This window comes from Protomyctophum parallelum (genome assembly GCF_964188405.1).
Source record: "Protomyctophum parallelum genome assembly, chromosome: 10".
Taxonomy (NCBI): Eukaryota; Metazoa; Chordata; class Actinopteri; order Myctophiformes; family Myctophidae; genus Protomyctophum; species Protomyctophum parallelum.
The window spans coordinates 4,995,294-5,017,547 of record NC_139704.1 but is presented as its reverse complement, the minus strand read 5'-3'; the positions used below and the strand labels follow the sequence as shown (position 1 = coordinate 5,017,547).

At 44.7% G+C, this 22,254-nt stretch overlaps 1 protein-coding gene across 1 annotated transcript in view; it reads left to right on the top strand.

Annotated features, from left to right (window-relative positions):
• LOC310865260 (protocadherin-15-like) overlaps positions 1-22,254 on the top strand; it is a gene marked incomplete at both ends in the record, with an annotated part of 422,228 nt that overhangs the window by 97,427 nt on the left and 302,547 nt on the right. Inside the window, 4 exons of the mRNA XM_083774285.1 lie at positions 6,365-6,525; positions 10,745-10,900; positions 19,854-19,973; positions 20,289-20,399. Coding sequence (XP_083630411.1) covers positions 6,365-6,525; positions 10,745-10,900; positions 19,854-19,973; positions 20,289-20,399 — 548 coding nt within the window. The remainder of the gene's footprint in view (positions 1-6,364; positions 6,526-10,744; positions 10,901-19,853; positions 19,974-20,288; positions 20,400-22,254) is intronic.

Sequence of the window (22,254 nt, the reverse complement as noted above, 5' to 3'; positions counted from 1 at the left end):
TATATAGAGAGAGAGAGAGAGAGAGCACATGCAAATAAACCTGCCCTCTGTCGAACTGCTGTGCAGAACAAATTAAGTGTTTTATTGACTGATCTCTGCATCCATAATTATCCCGTGGCGTGTTTGTTATGTCTCTGTTGTTAACAATTTACAATTTAGGCATTTAGCAGACGCTCTTAATCCAGAGCGACTTACATTTAAGCAAGAACAAAAGCATGGGAATACATCACATAAAAGCATTTATCATGAAACATGCGTGAGCTAAGAAAGTAACAGTGGAATATCTATATAATGAAACTATACATATAAACTATACATATTTACTACTATGCTATACATATGTACTATGGCGTGCTATGACTATATACAATACAATAGAGCACCGAGGTCTGAAAAATAGCAGACCTACAAGCTCGTATCGCGCCACTCAGTGGCGCGATATGAGCTTGTAGATCTGCTATTTTTCAATAGCTAAAGCATAACATGATGCTAATACCAAAATGGGTTCCCGTTCAGAATGGGTTAAGACGTTTTGGAGCCATGATGAACATTAATGAATGTGACTCAACATTAAATGCGTATATGCTCTTCCCCAGCCACTACAATCTCTGTTTTTGTTTGATGCCTGCTGGTGGTACCTTGTCACTCTTAAGCCCTTTATCTAGGCTGCTACAGTGTTAAAACACAAAACAGACATGGGGCTTGAACATCTATTCTTTATAATATGCCCACCTTCCTTGGTGTTTTGCTTTCCTTGTTTTTTACCAAGAGCACCGGTGCAACTCAAGTTTTATGTTTTCTTTATCACTCAACCTGGAGTCCTATCAGAAAGAATGTGCTTGCAGTCTTATCTGGTGCCATAGTCTAGGGGATGCCAACACTAGCTATAGATATTTTATTTGGGATAAAAGTAAACTCTCCCTCTGTGAAGTCTAGATGAGAGACCACAGTCACATCTAGGGACCTCAAAAGTCAGATGAGCTCAGCAGCACACTAGTCGAAGAAGCATGGCTTGGCTTCAAAACCAAATTTACGTCAATACTAAACATCATGGCTCCTTTGAGAACCGTCAGGGTCAAAACGCCCTCGGAGCTATGGATGACTTTGGACATACTGACTGCAATGAAAGCCAGAGACAACAAATGCTCTGAACTTCTTAACCCATTCTGACCTGAGATCAGATTCATACGAGGTTTTCCGCTGGACACACACTGGTCTGATTAACCCATTCTGACCTGATTTTAAACTAGTTATGGTAACAACTGATAAGGTACTTTTGAGTGCCCTCCAACCTCACCAGGCCACTGGCCATGACAATATTCCCTCCAAATTTTTCTCAGAGACTCAGCCATCTCCATAGCTCCAATCATCACCCTCATAGTAAACCACCTCTCCATCAAACGGGGACAGGTCCCGCAAGATTTCAAACTGGCCAAAGTAACCCCCCTGGCCTGCACAAGAAAGGGAGTAAATTAGACCCCGGCAACTACCGCCCCTATTTCTATTCTAAGCTTGTCACTTTGCATTGTTACTTTTAAGTTTTGAGATAGACGGCCTTGTTGTTCACAGTCACAGCACAAGCGTTCTGCATTTCTATTGCCCGTCTTATCCCAAAGTCATTTGAGTTGTACGGTTTACCCTTCACGCAATCAAACGCAGACGACAGGCAAGGCACCGAAGTGTCTTGTTGAAACGACACTTTGAAACAATAAAACAGGGATCAAAGAAACTCTGAAACTTCTGTCTCGAACTCCTAAGCCTCTGCATACCTCCTTAACCCCCCCCACCCCCCTCCTAATGTTAACTTACCTAAGAAGATATAGGCCATTAGGCCGTCACTCCACCACGTCATATATTTATGAAAATACTTTTTTTGGATTAATGGACTGGCACAACTTTTTTAGGCTTTTAAATTACATTCTTAGAAGATCCATTTTTCAAAGGGAGTTTCAGTCCAAAGTGAGACAGATAAGTATAAGCCTCTGTGTGATGATCGCGGTGCAGATGCATCAAAACCCCCGAGTGCTGCAAACAGGGGGGTGCAAAGTCATTAACCCATTCTGACCTGAGATCAGATTCATACGAGGTTTCCGCCGGACACACACTGGTCTGATTAACCCATTCTGACCTGAGATCAGATTCTAAAAAATGTCAGTCGCTCTTCGATTTTTCAAAAATAGCAGACCTACAAGCTCGTATCGCGCCACTCGGTGGCGCGATATGAGCTTGTAGATCTGCTATTTTTAAATAGATAAAGCATAACATGATGCTGACACCAAAAGAATGGGCTTAACCCATTTTGGGGCGGGATCCCCTTTTGGTGTTTTATGTTATGCTTTAGCTATTGGAAAATAGCAGATCTACAAGCTCATAGCACGCCACCGAGTGGCGCGCTACGAGCTTGTAGGTATTTCAAAAAAATCGAAGAACAACTGACACAGAAACATTGCTTTTTCAGAAAAGAAGACATTTTTAGAATCTGATCTCAGGTCAAAATGGGTTATAATGGCATGAAAATGGAGGCGTTATGAATTGTAATTATAATGCAGTCGCTTCCCGGCCATCACACTCTTCCCTTCTAGTGTTCCTGGCTTGAGAGGTGTCAGTATCAGATGTGGGTAAAATGGACAGTTTAATGAAAGGCATAAAATGCCAGGATGTTATGGGAGGTAATTAAAAATCCCATTAAGAAAGCACTGGTCTCTTAACCCATTCTGACCGGGCACCCATTTTGGTATCAGCATCATGTTATGCTTTAGCTATTTAAAAATAGCAGATCTACAAGCTCATATCGCGCCACCGAGTGGCGCGATACGAGCTTGTAGGTCTGCTATTTTTGAAAAAAATCTAAGAACGACTGACATTTTTTTAATCTGATCTCAGGTCAGAATGGGTTAATCAGACCAGTGTGTGTCCAGTGGAAACCTCGTATGAATCTGATCTCAGGTCAGAATGGGTTAAGGTTTTACAGCTAAATGCTCTACTTACGTACATGTGGTGGATTAGTGGGGTGTGTAATAAAGTGTTTTAGTGTATATCCCATTCTGACCGGGCACCTATTTTGGTGTTGGCATCATGTTATGCTTTAGCTATTGAAAAATAGCAGATCTACAAGCTCATATCGCGCCACCGAGTGGCGCGATACGAGCTTGTAGGTCTGCTATTTTTGAAAAATCGAAGAACGACTGACATTTTTTTAATCTGATCTCAGGTCAGAATGGGTTTAATCAGACCAGTGTGTGTCCAGTGGAAACCTCGTATGAATCTGATCTCAGGTCAGAATGGTATATAGTGGGAGCCAAGTTACCTCTCCAACTAGAGAGCCCGGGCTGATGGCACAATTTTGAGGCCAATGCCGAGCCCCGACTCCTAGACTGACCGATTACCAAATCGTTTGACCGATATTTTGTAAAAAACAAACAAAAAACTGCAACATTTTGTAATCAATTTGAAAAAAAAAAAAAACTAACAAAAAAACATTATTTGATCAAACTAAAACTATAATTTATTATTATTATTATTTTTTTTAAGATATTTTTTGCGGCTTACGCCTTTTTATTGATGTTTTAAGGGATAGATAGTAGGCTGACAGGAAACGGGAGAGAGATGGGGGGATGACATGCAGTAAAGGCCGTGTCGGGTCCGGGAGTCGAACCCGCGGCACACCGCGACTGGATCACCAGTCCGGTGCCCAGACCGTTACACCACGGCCTGGGCCTAATTTATTTAATTTAACCACATTTATTTTTCTAATATTTCTCAAGCTAACAATGTGTGTGAGCTTGTAGATTAGCATTTATTTAGTTTTAACTTTTGAACTTTGACCATTTTCACCAAGACTGACTTTGAAATTATGGAGGAAAGAAATGTCGAAAGTGATAAAAAAAAAAAAAAGACACATTGGCCGCTTAACTGTTGATGGAAAACATCAAACTGACTGAAATTGGCGAGGCCTATCGGCCATTGCAGACTTAGGTTGGGCTCTACCTCCAAAATGAGCTGTCTTACCATAGTAAAAATATAGCAACGATGCCTTCGAAATATCCTGTTTCATGTTCAGATTAAAAAAAAGAAAATGTAACAGAATCCTAACAAGTGATGGTGGTGAATCTAAACGCGAGGGCACATGTCGGTGTAGCCAATGCTAAATACTGTATTGACTTACCTAAAGAAGCCTTCGGGTTGTTGCGATTACACGGCTTATAACTTTGGCATTAGTACCTGTAAGATCACTTTTTTTTATCTTAATTAAAACAGGGTTCACCTGCCACTCGACGATTGTATTCATAATTAATCGTTTCCGGAACACATTTCATTTTCTGTGTGTGTATGGATGCCCATTAGCTTTTGAAGAAAATTCACTCCTAAATTGGCTCCTCTGAGTCTTCCGACTGCAACCCCTGGAAGGATTGAACAGTGATCCCTGGAGGGGGTGTGTAATTAAGTTTAATCTGCCTCTGACGAAAAGCTTTGGGATTTAAACCCGGCAGATAGCGATGCCTCGAGGGAAGATGATTAATAATGCTAGAAGGTTAGCTTGCATAAGGCAAATCAATGTCTGAAGATCAACTGGCGTCTCTGACTGTATTCATGAGGCCTTCTAAGGATTATTTACTGTTGCCCGTTTGAGGAATACATTCTAGGAAATTTTAGGGTACCCTAGTCTCTCTCTAAAACTTCCATAAAAAAGTTATTCTCGAGGCTTTGCGGAAGATAAAGTGGTCTTAAAACATGAAAAAAAGGTTGGTGTGCAATGGAAAAGGTTACAGATGGTATTATTTTAAGTCTTTACTGCAAACTGTGGGAGTTTAATTTGACTGAAGTTTCTTCTGACCTGTGAAACACTTTAGGACAGTGAGAGTTGTTTCAATCTTTTTCTAAAATATGTTTTATCCCACGATTTTGTAACCCATTTTTCACCCCTGTGTCAATTATCTAATGTGATCCTGGGCTCTACACACCCTCCTCCAACCTAGTCTCCATTTATGGGGGACAAGGGGAGACCAACGGACTTGAACTCATGCTTCCTTCATGCCTGAGTGTCCAAGTTGCTCCTTTACACCTGACGGGGGGGAGTTTCCCTGGTTGGACGTAGCGCATGGAAGGAACTCGTTATTCCAATCAGTTCCTTTCCCCTCCATCAGGCGCCCCTGGTGGCCAGGGGGAGGCAGTTTAGAGACCAGGATTACTGCATGTTTTTTGTGAGGGTACCTACCCTAGGGGACACGGGGAGAACATGCGAGAGAGTTGTTTTTAAACGTGCTATATGAATACATTTGATTTGATTTGATTTAATTTGGCTGGCACACATCCAAACACGCTCACACTGTTTGTTAACCTCAAACACTGTTTGTCAATTATCTCCTTCTCTATCATTTGCTGGTACGGAAACCTGAACATAACAAACAACAGGACAAAAACCACCTTGGTAGGATTGTGAGAACAGCCTCAAAGATGGCCAGAGTATGGCCTGGAGGTGCTTAAGAAAGCCAAGTCCATTTGTACTTGGCCTTCGTGCCTGTGTCTATCCAGGCTTTAACCCATTCTGAACGGGCACCCATTTTGGTGTCAGCATCATGTTATGCTTTAGCTATTGAAAAATAGCAGATCTACAAGCTCATATCGCGCCACCGAGTGGCGCGATACGAGCTTGTAGGTCTGCTATTTTTGAAAAATCAAAGACACTTTTAGAATCTGATCTCAGGTCAGAATGGGTTAAATGCCGATAGGAGGAGGAGGTAACTTTGTCGCTGTTATGAAACCCCATTGCTACACTGATACCTTGAACTGCCACCCTGTTTTTATTTCCTATGTGTACCATGTTCTTTTTTTTTACTGTGTTTTATGTGATTCATATGTCTGCCTGTTATGCCTTGCTGTACACCAAATCGCCCTTCGGGGACAAACACATAAATGAAACCTGAACCTGCAGGTCATACTATGTTTGTCAAACTAAATTTGATCCAAGATCATATTATTGAACTCATTTTGTTTGTCTGGCAGAAACCTTATTATATCTCATTCTGACTTTTTGTGTGTTTTTGTAAATCAATGCCGTACGTGATCTTACTACAGCGTCAGATGAAAGTATCAAATATAGTAGATGTACAAGCTCGAAACGCGGCACTAAGAGACACGTTTTGAGGTATTCATTAACTGGCAATGTTAATGGTTATGGATACCTGATGAATGAATGAATGCATATGCCCCGATTGAAGACTATTCACTCGAAATGCTGTATTAGTTTGCACGTTTGAGATGATTCTAACTTTTATTCCTGGTCATGCACCACCAGCGATGCATGGATGTGCTGCATCATGACAACTCCTTTTGAATCATAACCATGTTGTGTTTCCCTCTGCAGGTACGGTTCTGGTGGAGAACATGCAGATCAACGGCCGGGCTTTTGACCCGGGGAGAACCATCTCTCTGACGCTGCTGGACAACTACGACTACTGGGTCATCATGGACGCGTCGCTCCAGAGGCTCTTCCTCAACAGCACCGGGCGGGTCCTGGACCGAGATGTGAGTACAATTCACAATGTAGGCATTTAGCAGACTTACATTTAACCCATTCTGACCTGAGATCAGATTCATACGAGGTTTCCGCCGGACACACACCGGTCTGATGAACCCATTCTGACCTGAGATCAGATTCTAAAAAATGTCAGTCGCTCTTCGATTTTTCAAAAATAGCAGACCTACAAGCTCGTATCGCGCCACTCGGTGGCGCGATATGAGCTTGTAGATCTGCTATTTTTAAATAGCTAAAGCATAACATGATGCCGACACCAAAATGGGTGCCCAGTCAGAATGGGTTAAGCAAAAACAAAAGCATGTCATACATCACATATATACAAAGTAGTTATCATGAATCATGTATAAACTAAGAACGTAACAGTGGAGTATCTATGTCAACTATACATACTATACTATATTATATATTATATGCCGTGACGAAGTCCAGGATACGTTGTCGGATGTTTTGACATTAATCCTAATTGGCACATAATTTGTAGCAATGAACCAACTGAAGGATATCATCAATATTATGATGAACAAGCTCATGGACGTCATTATCTTTGATACAGTCAGTACTGTATCATCGTCAACTATACGTCTGAAGACATTGCTGAAGAGCTTAATTTAGTGCAAATCTGTTTTATTTTTCTCTTTCTACACATTAGCAGAAAATAGATCCCCGGATGCTGACTTGTCAGAAATGATCAAGTAATCTCAGTTTAAAATGTCTGTGACAGCTAGCCGATAAGTCTTGTAAACCTTTCGGACAAATAACAAATGTACCGTCATTGGTTTCTATGGGGTGTGCATGTGTTTCCAAGAATTTTCCAACATCCTTTAGATGTCTATGTTCTTAAAATTGTTCTAAAAACCTTTTTAATCAATTGTGTCTGTCATCATCCGGTGAGACAAAAACAAAACAATGAATAATGAATCACAAAGGGTCAGGAGCATTATTATGTTACGTTATGAATATGCTGTTTGAATATGAATATGCTGTTCACCTAGAAAATAATTGCTTCAAAAACCCAATTATTTTGGCACAAGAAAGATGTAAAGGCTTAAAGGACAACTTTAGTTTTTTTCATCCATGGTTCATGTTTTAGGTTGTTATTAGAGAAACTAAAAGGTGAGTGTTCATTTTCTTTCATTTGCTGCTTTTTGTTTTGGGTATTTTAGCAGTTTTTGACAGGGGGTCGGGGGCATTCGAGCATGGGGCTAAATATGTATTTTTTTACAAAATATTATGGCGATTTAGTATTTTATTATTTACTATAGTCCTAATATACCCCAAGAAATTACATCTGACCACATTAGATAACAGGATCTATTGAATGTGACAAACTGACACACAGTATAAGCCTTCCCCCAGTAGGTAGATCACATTCAGTAGATCCTGTGATCTTCTGTGGCCAGATGCAATTTCCTGGGATCTAGTAGGACTATAGTAAATAATACAAAAATAAATCACCATAAGATGTTGTAAAAAAATACATATTTAGCCCCATCCTCGAATGCCCCCGCCCCCCTGTCAAAAAGAGCTAAAATCCCTAAAACGAAAGAAAGCAACAAATGAAAGAAATTGAACACTCATCTTTTAGTTTCTCTAATAACAACCTAAAACATCAACCTTGGTTGAAAAAAACTAAAGTTGTCCTTTAACTAGCCTCAGCATTCTAGCCCCTAGAAAATAATATTTGAAAATGTCTTTTTGTATTTTTTGGACTCAAGTCAAGTTTCAAGTCTTAGTCATTGGCCTTGGCCTTTAACCCATTCTGACCGGGCACCCATTTTGGTGTTGGCATCATGTCGTGCTTTAGCTATTGAAAAATAGCAGATCTACAAGCTCATATCGCGCCACCGAGTGGCGCGATATGAGCTTGTAGGTCTGCTATTTTTGAAAAATCGAAGACACTTTTAGAATCTGATCTCAGGTCAGAATGGGTTAAGGATAACGTGGGAAGCACGCACATCTAAAAAGAAACTCTACAGGTGCTGAATAAAAATACGTACAATGATGAAGGAAGGCAGTCTGCACAATGGTCTGTGCTGAATGTACTCTGTCGCTCCCAGAATCAATTTGAGTTTAGAGGTGCTTGGCCTTAAGCCCACAGAAGTGGAATTGTGCGTGATTTCTCAAACTTTAGAAGTAAAACTTCAAAAAGAAAGTCCAGGTAATTATAATAATAGAAGTCGTCGACACTTGTATTGAGCATATTTTGCCTGAACCTACACCCCTTGATACAAATCCTGCTCGACATGTCACGTACAGTACAACCCACATACAGTAGTTATGTCACGTACAACCCACATACTGTACAGTAGCTGAAATGTCCGTTTGCATTGAACATGACCTCACATTATTTCACATCCTCTAGAAACCACTGGCAGTAGTTAGAAAGTTAATTGTTATTTACAGTACAAAGGCACAGTATATTGAAAAGGGCAGGTAGTGATCATTTTCTGCTTAACCCATTAACCCATCATTTTAGATTTTAACCGCCTTCAGCATTATTTTATACTTTGCTGGCTATTCAAACATATGAGATATACGAGCTCATAGTATGTCACTCCGTGCCACGCTATGAATTTGTAGATGTGTTGTTTTTGAAGAATCGTGAAAATGTGTGTTTTACTCAAATCTTTGCTTCTTGGGGTCCCTGGAACAAAATATTTTGTGATGGGGGTCGCGGGGGCCAAATACACAATTTTGACATGAAAAGGTTTGATAGGTCTATGAGAACCACTCTTATATACTGTAGCAACATACGTTTGTCAGAAATCTGTCGGGATTTAGATTTGTAGAATTGGCCTCAGGTCTTAATGGGTTAAAGTTGGTTGGCTGTGATGACTGCTGACGTTTAACTGTCCTTGGTCCTGAATTAACACGGTCACTGTCCTTGGTCCTGAATTAACACAGTCACTGTCCTTGGTCCTGAATTAACACGGTCACTGTCCTTGGTCCTGAATTAACACGGTCACTGTCCTTGGTCCTGAATTAACACGGTCACTGTCCTTGGTCCTGAATTATAGTCAAAGCACTCCAGCCGCAGAGACAGCATTCATTGCATGGATGATCACTGTTTAGCGCAGTAGTTCTGATTTGGCTGCAGACCCCCACATCTGTAAATGTTTCATGCCAGGGACCACCAGAAGAGAAGGTTTGTGTGTTACAAAAATGAAGAAAAAAAGTTCAACATTTTCCAAGCTTGACACAAGCTTGTACATCTGCTATTTTTGAATAGCCAGCATATACATGGATAAATGACTGTCGTGCTGTATTAAAAGTATTTAAATTGTCACTTTATTGTCATCTGACTGTCGACTTCCCCCACAATCATGTGGGGACCCTCCTGACCCACAGGTTGAGTGCTTGTTGGATAACCCTCAATGGCCCTGAGTACCACCGCCTCCCAAGTACATCACCACCATCTTCTCTCTGTCCCCCAGCCTCCCAAGTACATCACCACCATCTTCTCTCTGTCCCTCAGCCTCCCAAGTACATCACCACCATCTTCTCTCTGTCCCTCAGCCTCCCAAGTACATCACCACCATCTTCTCTCTGTCCCCAGCCTCCCAAGTACATCACCACCACCATCTTCTCTCTGTCCCCAGCCTCCCAAGTACATCACCACCATCTTCTCTCTGTCCCCCAGCCTCCCAAGTACATCACCACCATCTTCTCTCTGTCCCTCAGCCTCCCAAGTACATCACCACCATCTTCTCTCTGTCCCCAGCCTCCCAAGTACATCACCACCATCTTCTCTCTGTCCCCAGCCTCCCCAAGTACATCACCACCATCTTCTCTCTGTCCTCAGCCTCCCAAGTACATCACCACCATCTTCTCTCTGTCCCCAGCCTCCCAAGTACATCACCACCATCTTCTCTCTGTCCCCAGCCTCCCAAGTGCATCACCACCATCTTCTCTCTGTCCCCCAGCCTCCCAAGTACATCACCACCATCTTCTCTCTGTCCCCCAGCCTCCCAAGTGCATCACCACCATCTTCTCTCTGTCCCCCAGCCTCCCAAGTACATCACCACCATCTTATCTCTGTCCCCAGCCTCCCAAGTACATCACCACCATCTTCTCTCTGTCCCCAGCCTCCCAAGTACATCACCACCATCTTCTCTCTGTCCCCAGCCTCCCCAAGTACATCACCACCATCTTCTCTCTGTCCCCAGCCTCCCAAGTACATCACCACCATCTTCTCTCTGTCCCCAGCCTCCCAAGTACATCACCACCATCGTGGTGCAGGTGCAGTGCACCAACGAGCTGATCGGCACCGTCATCCTGCATGAGGTGCGCATCGTGGTGCGCGACCGCAACGACAACACGCCGCGCTTCCAGCAGCCACGCTACTATGTAGCGGTCAACGAGGTGAGGAACAGCAGGATGTTATCGTATAGTGAGGAAATCAGCGGACACGGACAAATTTGTCCTTGGGAAAAGACTTGGTCTTGTCCGTTTACAAAACCATTGTAATGTTGTTATTTTGAGCATATAAGACGCAATTACTGATTGTCAAGTCTCCAGGTTTTCTTCATTATCCCATTCTGACCTGAGATCAGATTCATACGAGGTTTCCGCCGGACACACACTGGTCTGATTAACCAAATTCTGACCTGAGAACAGATTCTAAAAAAAATGTCAGTCGTTCTTCGATTTTTCTAAAAATAGCAGACCTACAAGCTCGTATCGCGCCACTCGGTGGCGCGATATGAGCTTGTAGATCTGCTATTTTTTAAATAGCTAAAGCATAACATGATGCTGACACCAAAATGGGTGCCCGGTCAGAATGGGTTAAGTATGACAATTATTTACTGTGACACTATGACATAGGACTGGAGTCCAACTAGTTCCAATGGCTCTCAAATGGGTTTTTTTGCAACAATCCCCTTAACTCTGAGATTGTACAAATGGAACCAAATAGACCCATTTGGTTCCATTTGAAACACTCAGAGTTACAGACCTGTTATGCTAGACCTGTAGCTCTTTTTTGTGTTTCTGGTAATATTATTGTGCACTCATCAATCTATATGCTCACAGCATGGCTCACACAGCAGGCTAACCCTAACGATGTGGTCAAATCTCATCCCTGGCAAATACCCTGTATTACTTGGTAATACAGGGTATGGTGGGCATGGTGGCTCCATTCTGATGGTTCATGGGGTTTGGAGGTTGGAGCTGGGCATGGTGGCTCCATTCTGATGGTCCATGGGTTGTAACTTGTGGGGCATGGTGGCTCCATTCTGTTGGAGCTGGGCATGGTGGCTCCATGCTGATGGTTAATGGGTTTGGAGGTTGGAGCTGGGCATGGTGGCTCCATGCTGATGGTCCATGGGTTGGAGGTTGGAGCTGGGCATGGTGGCTCCATGCTGATGGTCCATGGGTTGGAGCTGGGCATGGTGGCTCCATGCTGATGGTTCAGGGGTTTGGAGGTTGGAGCTGGGCATGGTGGCTCCATGCTGATGGTTCAGGGGTTTGGAGGTTGGAGCTGGGCATGGTGGCTCCATTCTGATGGTTAATGGGGTTGGAGCTGGGCATGGTGGCTCCATGCTGATGGTCCATGGGGTTGGAGCTGGGCATGGTGGCTCCATGCTGATGGTTCATGGGGTTGGAGCTGGGCATGGTGGCTTCATGCTGATGGTCCATGGGGTTGGAGCTGGGCATGGTGGCTCCATGCTGATGGTTCATTGGGTTGGAGGTTGGAGCTGGGCATGGTGGCTCCATGCTGATGGTTCATGGGGTTGGAGCTGGGCATGGTGGCTCCATGCTGATGGTTCATGGGGTTGGAGGTTGGAGCTGGGCATGGTGGCTCCATGCTGATGGTTCATGGGGTTGGAGGTTGGAGCTGGGCATGGTGGCTCCATGCTGATGGTTAATGGGGTTGGAGCTGGGCATGGTGGCTCCATGCTGATGGTCCATGGGGTTGGAGCTGGGCATGGTGGCTCCATGCTGATGGTTAATGGGGTTGGAGCTGGGCATGGTGGCTCCATGCTGATGGTTCATGGGGTTGGAGGTTGGAGCTGGGCATGGTGGCTCCATGCTGATGGTCCATGGGGTTGGAGCTGGGCATGGTGGCTCCATGCTGATGGTTCATGGGGTTGGAGGTTGGAGCTGGGCATGGTGGCTCCATGCTGATGGTCCATGGGGTTGGAGCTGGGCATGGTGGCTCCATGCTGATGGTTCATGGGGTTGGAGGTTGGAGCTGGGCATGGTGGCTCCATGCTGATGGTTCATGGGGTTGGAGCTGGGCATGGTGGCTCCATGCTGATGGTTCATGGGGTTGGAGGTTGGAGCTGGGCATGGTGGCTCCATGCTGATGGTCCATGGGGTTGGAGCTGGGCATGGTGGCTCCATGCTGATGGTTAATGGGGTTGGAGGTTGGAGCTGGGCATGGTGGCTCCATGCTGATGGTCCGTGGGGTTGGAGCTGGGCATGGTGGCTCCATGCTGATGGTCCATGGGGTTGGAGCTGGGCATGGTGGCTCCATGCTGATGGTCCATGGGGTTGGAGCTGGGCATGGTGGCTCCATGCTGATGGTCCATGGGGTTGGAGCTGGGCATGGTGGCTCCATGCTGATGGTTCAGGGGGTTGGAGCTGGGCATGGTGGCTCCATGCTGATGGTCCATGGGGTTGGAGCTGGGCATGGTGGCTCCATGCTGATGGTCCATGGGGTTGGAGCTGGGCATGGTGGCTCCATGCTGATGGTCCATGGGGTTGGAGCTGGGCATGGTGGCTCCATGCTGATGGTCCATGGGTTGGAGCTGGGCATGGTGGCTCCATGCTGATGGCCCATGGGGTTGGAGGTTGGAGCTGGGCATGGTGGCTCCATGCTGATGGTCCACGGGGTTGGAGCTGGGCATGGTGGCTCCATGCTGATGGTCCACGGGGTTGGAGCTGGGCATGGTGGCTCCATGCTGATGGTCCATGGGGTTGGAGCTGGGCATGGTGGCTCCATGCTGATGGTCCACGGGGTTGGAGCTGGGCATGGTGGCTCCATGCTGATGGTCCACGGGGTTGGAGCTGGGCATGGTGGCTCCATGCTGATGGTCCACGGGGTTGGAGCTGGGCATGGTGGCTCCATGCTGATGGTCCATGGGGTTGGAGCTGGGCATGGTGGCTCCATGCTGATGAGGCGTGACAGTCAGTGTAGTGTGACCCCTTGTAAAGTCAAGTCACTGAAAAGCACAGCACAGTTCAGAATGCCTGCAGCGTATTAGCTTTGTCTTTAACCGCTCTGTCATTTTGAAACTTCAGCTCTAGTATATATTCTAGTGTGTTGCCCAGGGGGGGGGGGGGGGGGCTGTCAAGTCTGAGGGTTCCCGGTCGGAACGGAACGGTAACCGGAATGCTCGCCCCAAAACACCCCCCCCCCCCAGCGGTTACTGCATTTGTTTTATTGAGGTTAACCCATTCTGACCTGAGATCAGATTCATACGAAGGTTTCCACTGGACACACACTGGTCTGATTAACCCATTCTGACCTGAGATCAGATTCAAAAAATGTCAGTCGCTCTTCGATTTTTCAAAAATAGCAGACCTACAAGCTCGTATCGCGCCACTCGGTGGCGCGATATGAGCTTGTAGATCTGCTATTTTTAAATAGCTAAAGCATAACATGATGCTGACACCAAAATGGGTGCCCGGTCAGAATGGGTTAAGGTCAGCGATAAGGTTAGGCTTTTGCATAGTTTTACTGAGGTTAAGTTTAGGAATAAGGTTAGGGTTAGGCATAATTATTTTATTTCCACTGAGGTTATAGGTTTAGGAATAAAGTTAGTTTTATGCATAGTTTTATTGAAGTGTGTGTGTGTGTGTGTGTGTGTGTGTGTGTGTGTGTGTGTGTGTGTGTGTGTGTGTGTGTGTGTGTGTGTGTGTGTGTGTGTGTGTGTGTGTGTGTGTGTGTGTGTGTGTGTGTGTGTGTGTGCGCGCGTGCGCGCGTGAGACAATGACACAAAGGCGGAATAGAACAGTGTGGTGATTGATCCACGGATCATAAGCTTACAACACACACACAATCCCCCCGCCCAACACACACACACACACACACACACACACACACACACACACACACACACTACACACATACCACCACCAAGATGGACAGTTTTTTCTATTCTGTAGTCACAATACTTGCTCTTCCTCCAGTGCATGAAATTGCTCTGATACGCGCATCCACGCACGCGAGTGTGACACAGATGACACCCCCTCCCCTCTCCCCCACTCTGAGCCACCAACACATTGCAATGACGATGACTTTGAGAGGACACACATTTTAATGCAGTGTGTATGTCGTAGTTGCGTGTGTGTTTGCATTGGTTGATAAGTTGGGTCTATTTGCATACCCTTCTGTGTGTGTGTGTGTGTGTGTGTGTGTGTGTGTGTGTGTGTGTGTGTGTGTGTGTGCGCGGGTGCATGTGTGCGTGCAAACGCAAACATACTCTACTATAGAACGAGACATGTCATTGTTGAATTCATTATGTGCATGGATTATGAATAATATTATTGTCTGGTGCCTATGAAACATACATCATCCATTGTGTCTGCCAGGTGCCTACAGTATGAAACATACATTCTACGCTATACAGTACATAGCGTATACACAGTACACTGTGAATAAAAGGACATTCTTGAGAATTCTTCCAAAACTGTACAAATGAACTTGCAAGCATTTGTGTTCATTTGTTTATGTTTTCATTCAACATTGATCCGACATTGTGTAAAACATATCCAGTATAAATAGCGATACTAGTATAAGGTTCAGTAAACTACGTAACCTATAGAATAAGTCAGTGTCAATACTGCAATAGACTGTTACAAGTAATAGTCCCAAATTCAAAATGGAAAAATGTGCTTAACCCATTCTGAACGGGAACCCATTTTGGTGTGAGCATCATGTCGTGCTTTAGCTATTTAAAAATAGCAGATCTACAAGCTCATATCGCGCCACCGAGTGGCGCGATACGAGCTTGTAGGTCTGCTATTTTTGAAAAATCGACTGACATTTTTAGAATCTGATCTCAGGTCAGAATGGGTTCGTCAGACCCAGTGCGTGTCCAGTGGAAACCTCGTATGAATCTGATCTCAGGTCAGAATGGATTAAAGTACCAAGAGTAGAAAGTGCTCATTATGCAGAATGTCCCATTCACCGGTTTTCAAATGTAGGGCGCACGTAAGAATATTCAAAATCCATAGAGTAACTATAGTAATTAAGGTTTTCAAATAATCGTAGTGGAGTAAAAAGTGCAATATTTGCCTCTGAGATGTAGTAGCGCAGAAGTAAAAGAAATTCTCCAGGAAAGATATACCTCAAAATTGTAGTAAAGTGCAGTACTTGAGTAAATGTATTTAGTTAGTTTACACCACTGCTTCTACCTGTCACAGTGTGTTTTCCACAGCGGTGTATATACAGCTCCCCAAGTACAGTGACTCCTGGTTTATCCCATTCTGACCGGGCACCCATTTTGGTGTTGGCATCATGTTATGCTTTAGCTATTTAAAAATAGCAGATCTACAAGCTCATATCGCGCCACTCGGTGGCGCGATACGAGCTTGTAGGTCTGCTATATTTTTTTTTAATCGAAGAACGACTGACATTTTTAGAATCTGATCTCAGGTCAGAATGGGTTCATCAGGACCAGTGTGTGTCCGGCGGAAACCTTGTATGAATCTGATCTCAGGTCAGAATGGGTTATACATAGTTGCCCACTCTGCCTGGCTTGCCCTGAAATAGTTGATAGTTAATAGTTGAATTTTGACGTGCGGCAGCGGCGTGAGGCAAAGTATAAATTAAGTGCGAGTCACTCCTCCTTACTGCCGTCAACTTGAAACTCCACTGACACATTATTCTATCCTCGACTGGTCCTGTTCTCTCTATGGCAGTGGTTTTCAATAAGGGGGATCCCCACATCATGACAGTAAAGTGACAATTTAAGGACTTTATTACCTAATTGTGCCTATAGGGGCCGCCCTAGTGTAGTGGTTGGAGCATATGCCTTTCATGTGGAAGGTTGTGGGTTCAAACCCTGCCTGGGGGTTGACATCAGCGAGGGCATGCGGTCGCAACGGGTTCCTATAACGCCAATTCAAATGGGTTCAGATCTGAGCCAAGTCTCCTGAGGGGGGCGCGTCTGAAGCCTGTCCTGGATGGGGTTATCCGGACGCACTATAGAAACTGGTCAAACACAGCCAAAACAGCCAAATCGTCAAATGATATCTATCAGAAAATGTATAAAAAAAATGTTAAAATGGGCAATGTACAAGCTCACAATGCCTCGCATTGTGAGCTTGGAACCGAGTCAAACTAAATGTAAGAAGTGTGTGTCAGGGTGGGGGGCTCAGCTCAGTGAAGTGGTGGGTCGCTGCCTGAAAAGGTGGGCTCCGCAAAGTTAGTTAACCCATTCTGACCTGAGATCAGATTCATACGAGGTTTCCGCCGGACACACACTGTGTCTGATTAACCCATTCTGACCTGAGATCAGATTCAAAAAATGTCAGTCGCTCTTCGATTTTTCAAAAAATAGCAGACCTACAAGCTCGTATCGCGCCACTCGGTGGCGCGATATGAGCTTGTAGATCTGCTATTTTTCAATAGCTAAAGCATAACATGATGCCGACACCAAAATGGGTGCCCGGTCAGAATGGGTTAATATACTTTATTAAATATTTCTTCTCTTATGGGGTTTCCTGGACCAACACCTTTTCAGACGGGGGTCCACAGGTAAAATACACAGCAATGTGGGGGTCCTTGTCACGAAAGCATTTGAGAACCACTGCTCTAACCACATGCAATCATCCAGGGTGTTTTATAACCGCTTCTTGCTAAGCATGAATCATGATGTATAATCGTTCACACGAGGAAGATTATACGGTCGGTTAATTATTACCCGGCCCTACAGCCAAGGCATAATTATGTCCGCCAAGTGTGGCATGCACACTACAGAGTGCTGCTGATGTCAACCTTTGGCCATGCCATCTAATATGGATTTGTTTCTGAACGTTTTATTATGGAACTGGAATTTCGCGGCCGCTCATCCCAGAGTTACTTTGCCGCGCACTATGGGAAGGAGGACATTGCGGGAGTTGACTCCACATGTAGTAACGGATGGGTTATTAGTTATTATTATGTGTCCTTATTAGTGTAGTGTAGTCAGTAGTCAACACGTTATGGCTCATACACACTGCCCGGTATTTGCTCCGATTATGCTGTCGGGGACAATTTTTTGGCGCTGGCCGACAAAACCCCTGATCTGACGTTAAGCGGTGCCCAAAAGTTATAGATCACAAAGGCTTTGCAGGTAGAGCACATGACATGGCCCTAAAAATATATATAATTTTAATATAAAAAGCTATTTTTGCATCTGCCGCTTGAGATGACCTGAGATGACTTGATTGATTGACATAAAAAAGGGCCTGTCAGCTCAAACACACAATGCAATAGTTGTTGTTGCGTACAATCATCAGTAGCAAAGTCAAATACCAAAAATAAAAACCCTACCATTTCCATTCCCCCCCCTCTATTTCCCATTCCATGTGAGTTTGTCTTATAGTTTCTCTGGCCTCTGTACTACTGCCACCTACCGTCCATTCATTGTATTACACAGTGGGTGAAAAAAACACACCCCTTAAGACTAAACCCGACCCATCAGAGGTGTGGCTTCCAGAGGTACCTTTGACATGACATTGTATGTAGCCTCAATTACATTTTGTAACTATTTTCTGCAATGGGATGATAGTTTTATTTGGTGGGTATATGAGCTGGTTGTTTTGAAAGTAGCTCTGAAGTAAAAAAAAAGTGTGGGCAGCCCTGGTATAGATAAATATATATATATATATATATATATATATTCATTCCGTGGGTAAATCCCTGTAGGCTACCCACATATTGGTAGCCTATATTAGCCCAATATTGGCGTTATGCATTTCACTTGCACGTGCGCGTGCGGAGAAAGACAGTTATTTAATGAAACTCAAGATTATAACGTCCTGTCTCTCTGCCGCGGCGCCGCCGTGCGTGTATAGCCTGTGTGTGTGTGTGTCGTCGCGAGAGAGAGAGAGAGAGAGGCGTGGCGAGAGAGAGACGGAGATCGTGGCTTCCAGGCGTGCGTGTGTGTGTGTGTGTGTGCAAGCCAGGCGTGCGTGTGCGTGTGTGTGCAGGCGTGTGTACTCGGCAGTTGGCTAGCAGGCGGAAATAGCCAAAGCGTTCCGTGTAATCGTAATATGTAGTCACAAACAAACTACTGACAAAGTACAATGTTGATGTAACTAAGAGATTCGCTGAGAGAGCGATATTTTAAATACAGAGATTTAGAAGGAATAAGCAAAATCGTGAGGCTACAATTCCTCTCCCCTTCCTCGTTTCTCTTCTCCTGCGGGAGATCAGAATGAGATTCTGAGAGCTAGTGTGGGCCTATTAGAAGACATGGCAGTGTTGCCAGGTTCGCGAATTGTAAGCGAGTCGTAGTGTGTGTTGAATGGCATTTGTGGGCTTGTGAATGAATTTTCTCACATGTAATTTGTGCTCACTTGCATAGACCTGGTGAATTTAGCGTGGTGAAAGGGCAACAGTGTTCCGGGGGTGTGGGTGCTTCGGGCGATAATGTTTGTAGTAAACAAATGCATTGGCGGCGTGAGTGTGGACGGGAGGCATTTTTGGTGGCAGTGCCAGTGTTTGGCGGGTGGTGTCGAGTTTTGGCGTTCGGCGCGATAGGAGGAGATAGCGTTGCAACACTGCGAAGGTAAGTGTGTGACGTCACTGCCGTGTGAGTGTGTGTGGGTGTAGTGTGTAAGATGGTGTTGCAATAGCGACGTAGCTGTTGTGGCTTTGGGTTTCTTGCCATGTGTTGGGTACAAGTTCTCTAATATTATAATAGATAGCAGTATTGATTGACTGACTGACTGACTGACTGACTGACTGACTGACTGACTGACTGACTGACTGACTGACTGACTGACTGACTGACTGACTGACTGACTGACTGACTGACTGACTGACTGATTTATTTAGGTAGAGTACTGTACAGTCATTACAGTGAGTTACCGGTAAATCACGTCAATTGGGTGACTGACACTAAAAGCCAGATGCTTGTTCCAATAGTTGGCCCATCACACATTCAACACTCAAACAACCGACGAACAAGACAACAGTGCTACGAAACTAAACTACACAATATTGAAAAATCAGCATACAGATCAAATGCATGAGGATGTCATTAAAGAGGGGTGGCCATGCATGGACAGAGCATTGCTGTGAGTAGGCGTACTCATGTTCGTATGTGATTTCTGAGCTTTTGACATTTCTCTCTCCCACTCGTTTTCCTCGGTGCAGCTCACACCCATCGGGACCACCATATTCATGGGCTTCATGGGAAATAACGGCGCCACGGACATCGACGACGGGCCCAACGGACAGATAGAATATGGCATCCAGTACAACCCCAACGACCTGGTACTATACGCTAGTCTGAAATAAGTCTGTGAAAATGTTTTCTGCTTTGATTGGCCTATTTTCCCTCAGCTTTCTCTCCCTTTCCATCTCTTTTCTGTCTGTTTTTCTCTGTCTCTCTCTGTCTGACTACCATGCAGACATTGTGTTGATCATTTTTGTTATGTTTTTGTTATCTAGGAATATTTTTCTTGAGATGGCATTTAGATGGCATTTAAACAGTTTATCCGGTATAGTTTCAGTGTACAGATGTTTGCTAAATGTCTAAATTGTAATTATCTCTCTCTCTTCCCTTCATTCATCTCTCTTCCTCTTCAGGTATCTAACGGGACAGTGGGAGTAGGGAACACTCTCTCAGGTTCTATTGTTCTGGCAGAGAGGCTCAACTATGAGGAGAGAACACGTTACCTGGTCATAGTCCAAGCCAATGTAAGTCATCAATATAAAAGGTGCATTTATATACATGCTTCCCTGATCTTTCCCTCTGAAAATGCATGTTTTCAACAGGTTTTATTCTACTGCTTTGCTACTGAAAATAAGCGTCTCCTTTGCAAAATAAGTGACTCCTTTGCACTGCCAGCAGAGGAATCTGAATAGAATTTCCGGTCAAGACCCGGCGACTATTGTGACAGGGAGAATGTACATAGACGGAAATACAATCTGGCAGTCTGCCTGGCTTCCATCCCACAGCGCGTTCAAGGGCTTCTGCTGGATTGAAAGGTATCAGTGGGTCGGTCTCTTCAGCAGACGCACATAAAAGGCAGCGTTAGATTGAAGTGCTACTTACAGTATGTGTTAATGACCATACCGTCCATGCTGCCAGTCGACCTGCGTTCTGAGCCAAACGTTACATCGCCTATAGGCTATATTTGGCCACACGTTGGCTTTGATCCCAAGGCCTTGTGGGGGAAGCCAGCACATTTGGATGAAGCAAACTGTAATATTATATTGTGGCTGTCGGACAGAAACCTCTTATCCTCATATTTGTATGTCTTCCGTAAATCAATGCCCTCACTTGATCACACTACGGCGTCAAAATTGGATATCTACAAACTGAGTTTGTAGATCTGCGACTTTTGCCATTTTTGAATTAGTAACTGTTTTGGACATAGGAGGTTTCCACCCGACAGACGCTATTTAGATTGTATTTTAACGCATTCTGACCGGGTACCCATTTTGGTGTCAGCATCATGTTATGCTTTATCTATTGAAAAATAGCAGATCTACAAGCTCATATCGCGCCACCGAGTGGCGCGATACGAGCTTGTAGGTCTGCTATTTTTGAAAAATCGAAGAACGACTGACATTTTTAGAATCTGATCTCAGGTCAGAATGGGTTCATCAGACCAGTGTGTGTCCAGTGGAAAACCTCGTATGAATCTGATCTCAGGTCAGAATGGGTTAAAAATGTTATGCTTACAAGAGCCCCCTCTGCCGCTGTGAAGCGTTTAGTTTGAGCTGCCTTCTGGGAAATAAAGACACTTTTGGAACGAGTTCACGGCTGCTAAAAGTCGAGATGGCAGCGGTGTGGAAAGGTGAACGCAGTGATAATATTAGCATTATTCCAGTTGAGTGGTGTGTAATAACACTTATCCACCTAGTGCCGCTCTGTAAAAAAAGCTGATTGCGCTGGAAAAAAATTGAAGAAAAAGCCCTACAGTATAACCACTGAACCACTGGGATAGGTTGCTTTTTCGTATATTTTATTTTTTAAGTACTTTACACTTTTAACCACAGTAGTGTGGTCACTACTGTTGTATCACCTGCTAGTGAGGAGCCCCCACCGGGAGGACCTACAGGGAGAGCCTCCTCCCGCCCAGAGCATTCTATCAGAGAGTTGCGTCCATGAGGGGGTGGTAGAAAACAGCACCGGACACCCGGTCACATGGCTCATGCAACTCCAAATAGTGACACACGCTCATAGACTCCAGTCCAGTGCATGCCGTAAACATCCTGTCGGGGTCTTGGCCCCTCATCATCACTGTCTGTGGGTCTTCAGGTGACTGTAGAGGCCCATCCTTGATCCACGGTCTCTATCAGCGGCAGTGGCTCAGGGGGTATTGGCTGATAAGAGGCCAGATGGGAATGGGAACCGTGAGGTTTCCAGATCCCGTGCTCCTCCTGTCCACATGCAGAAGTGTCCTATATGGGCAAGACACTGAACCCACCACATTGCCTCCAATGAGTTGGTCGGTGCAAGCTTGCCACCATTGTTGTGGGAAGTGAGGACGCGCTGGCGTCGACTGTTCGCCGCTTCACCTCCCAATGTATGAATGAATAAACC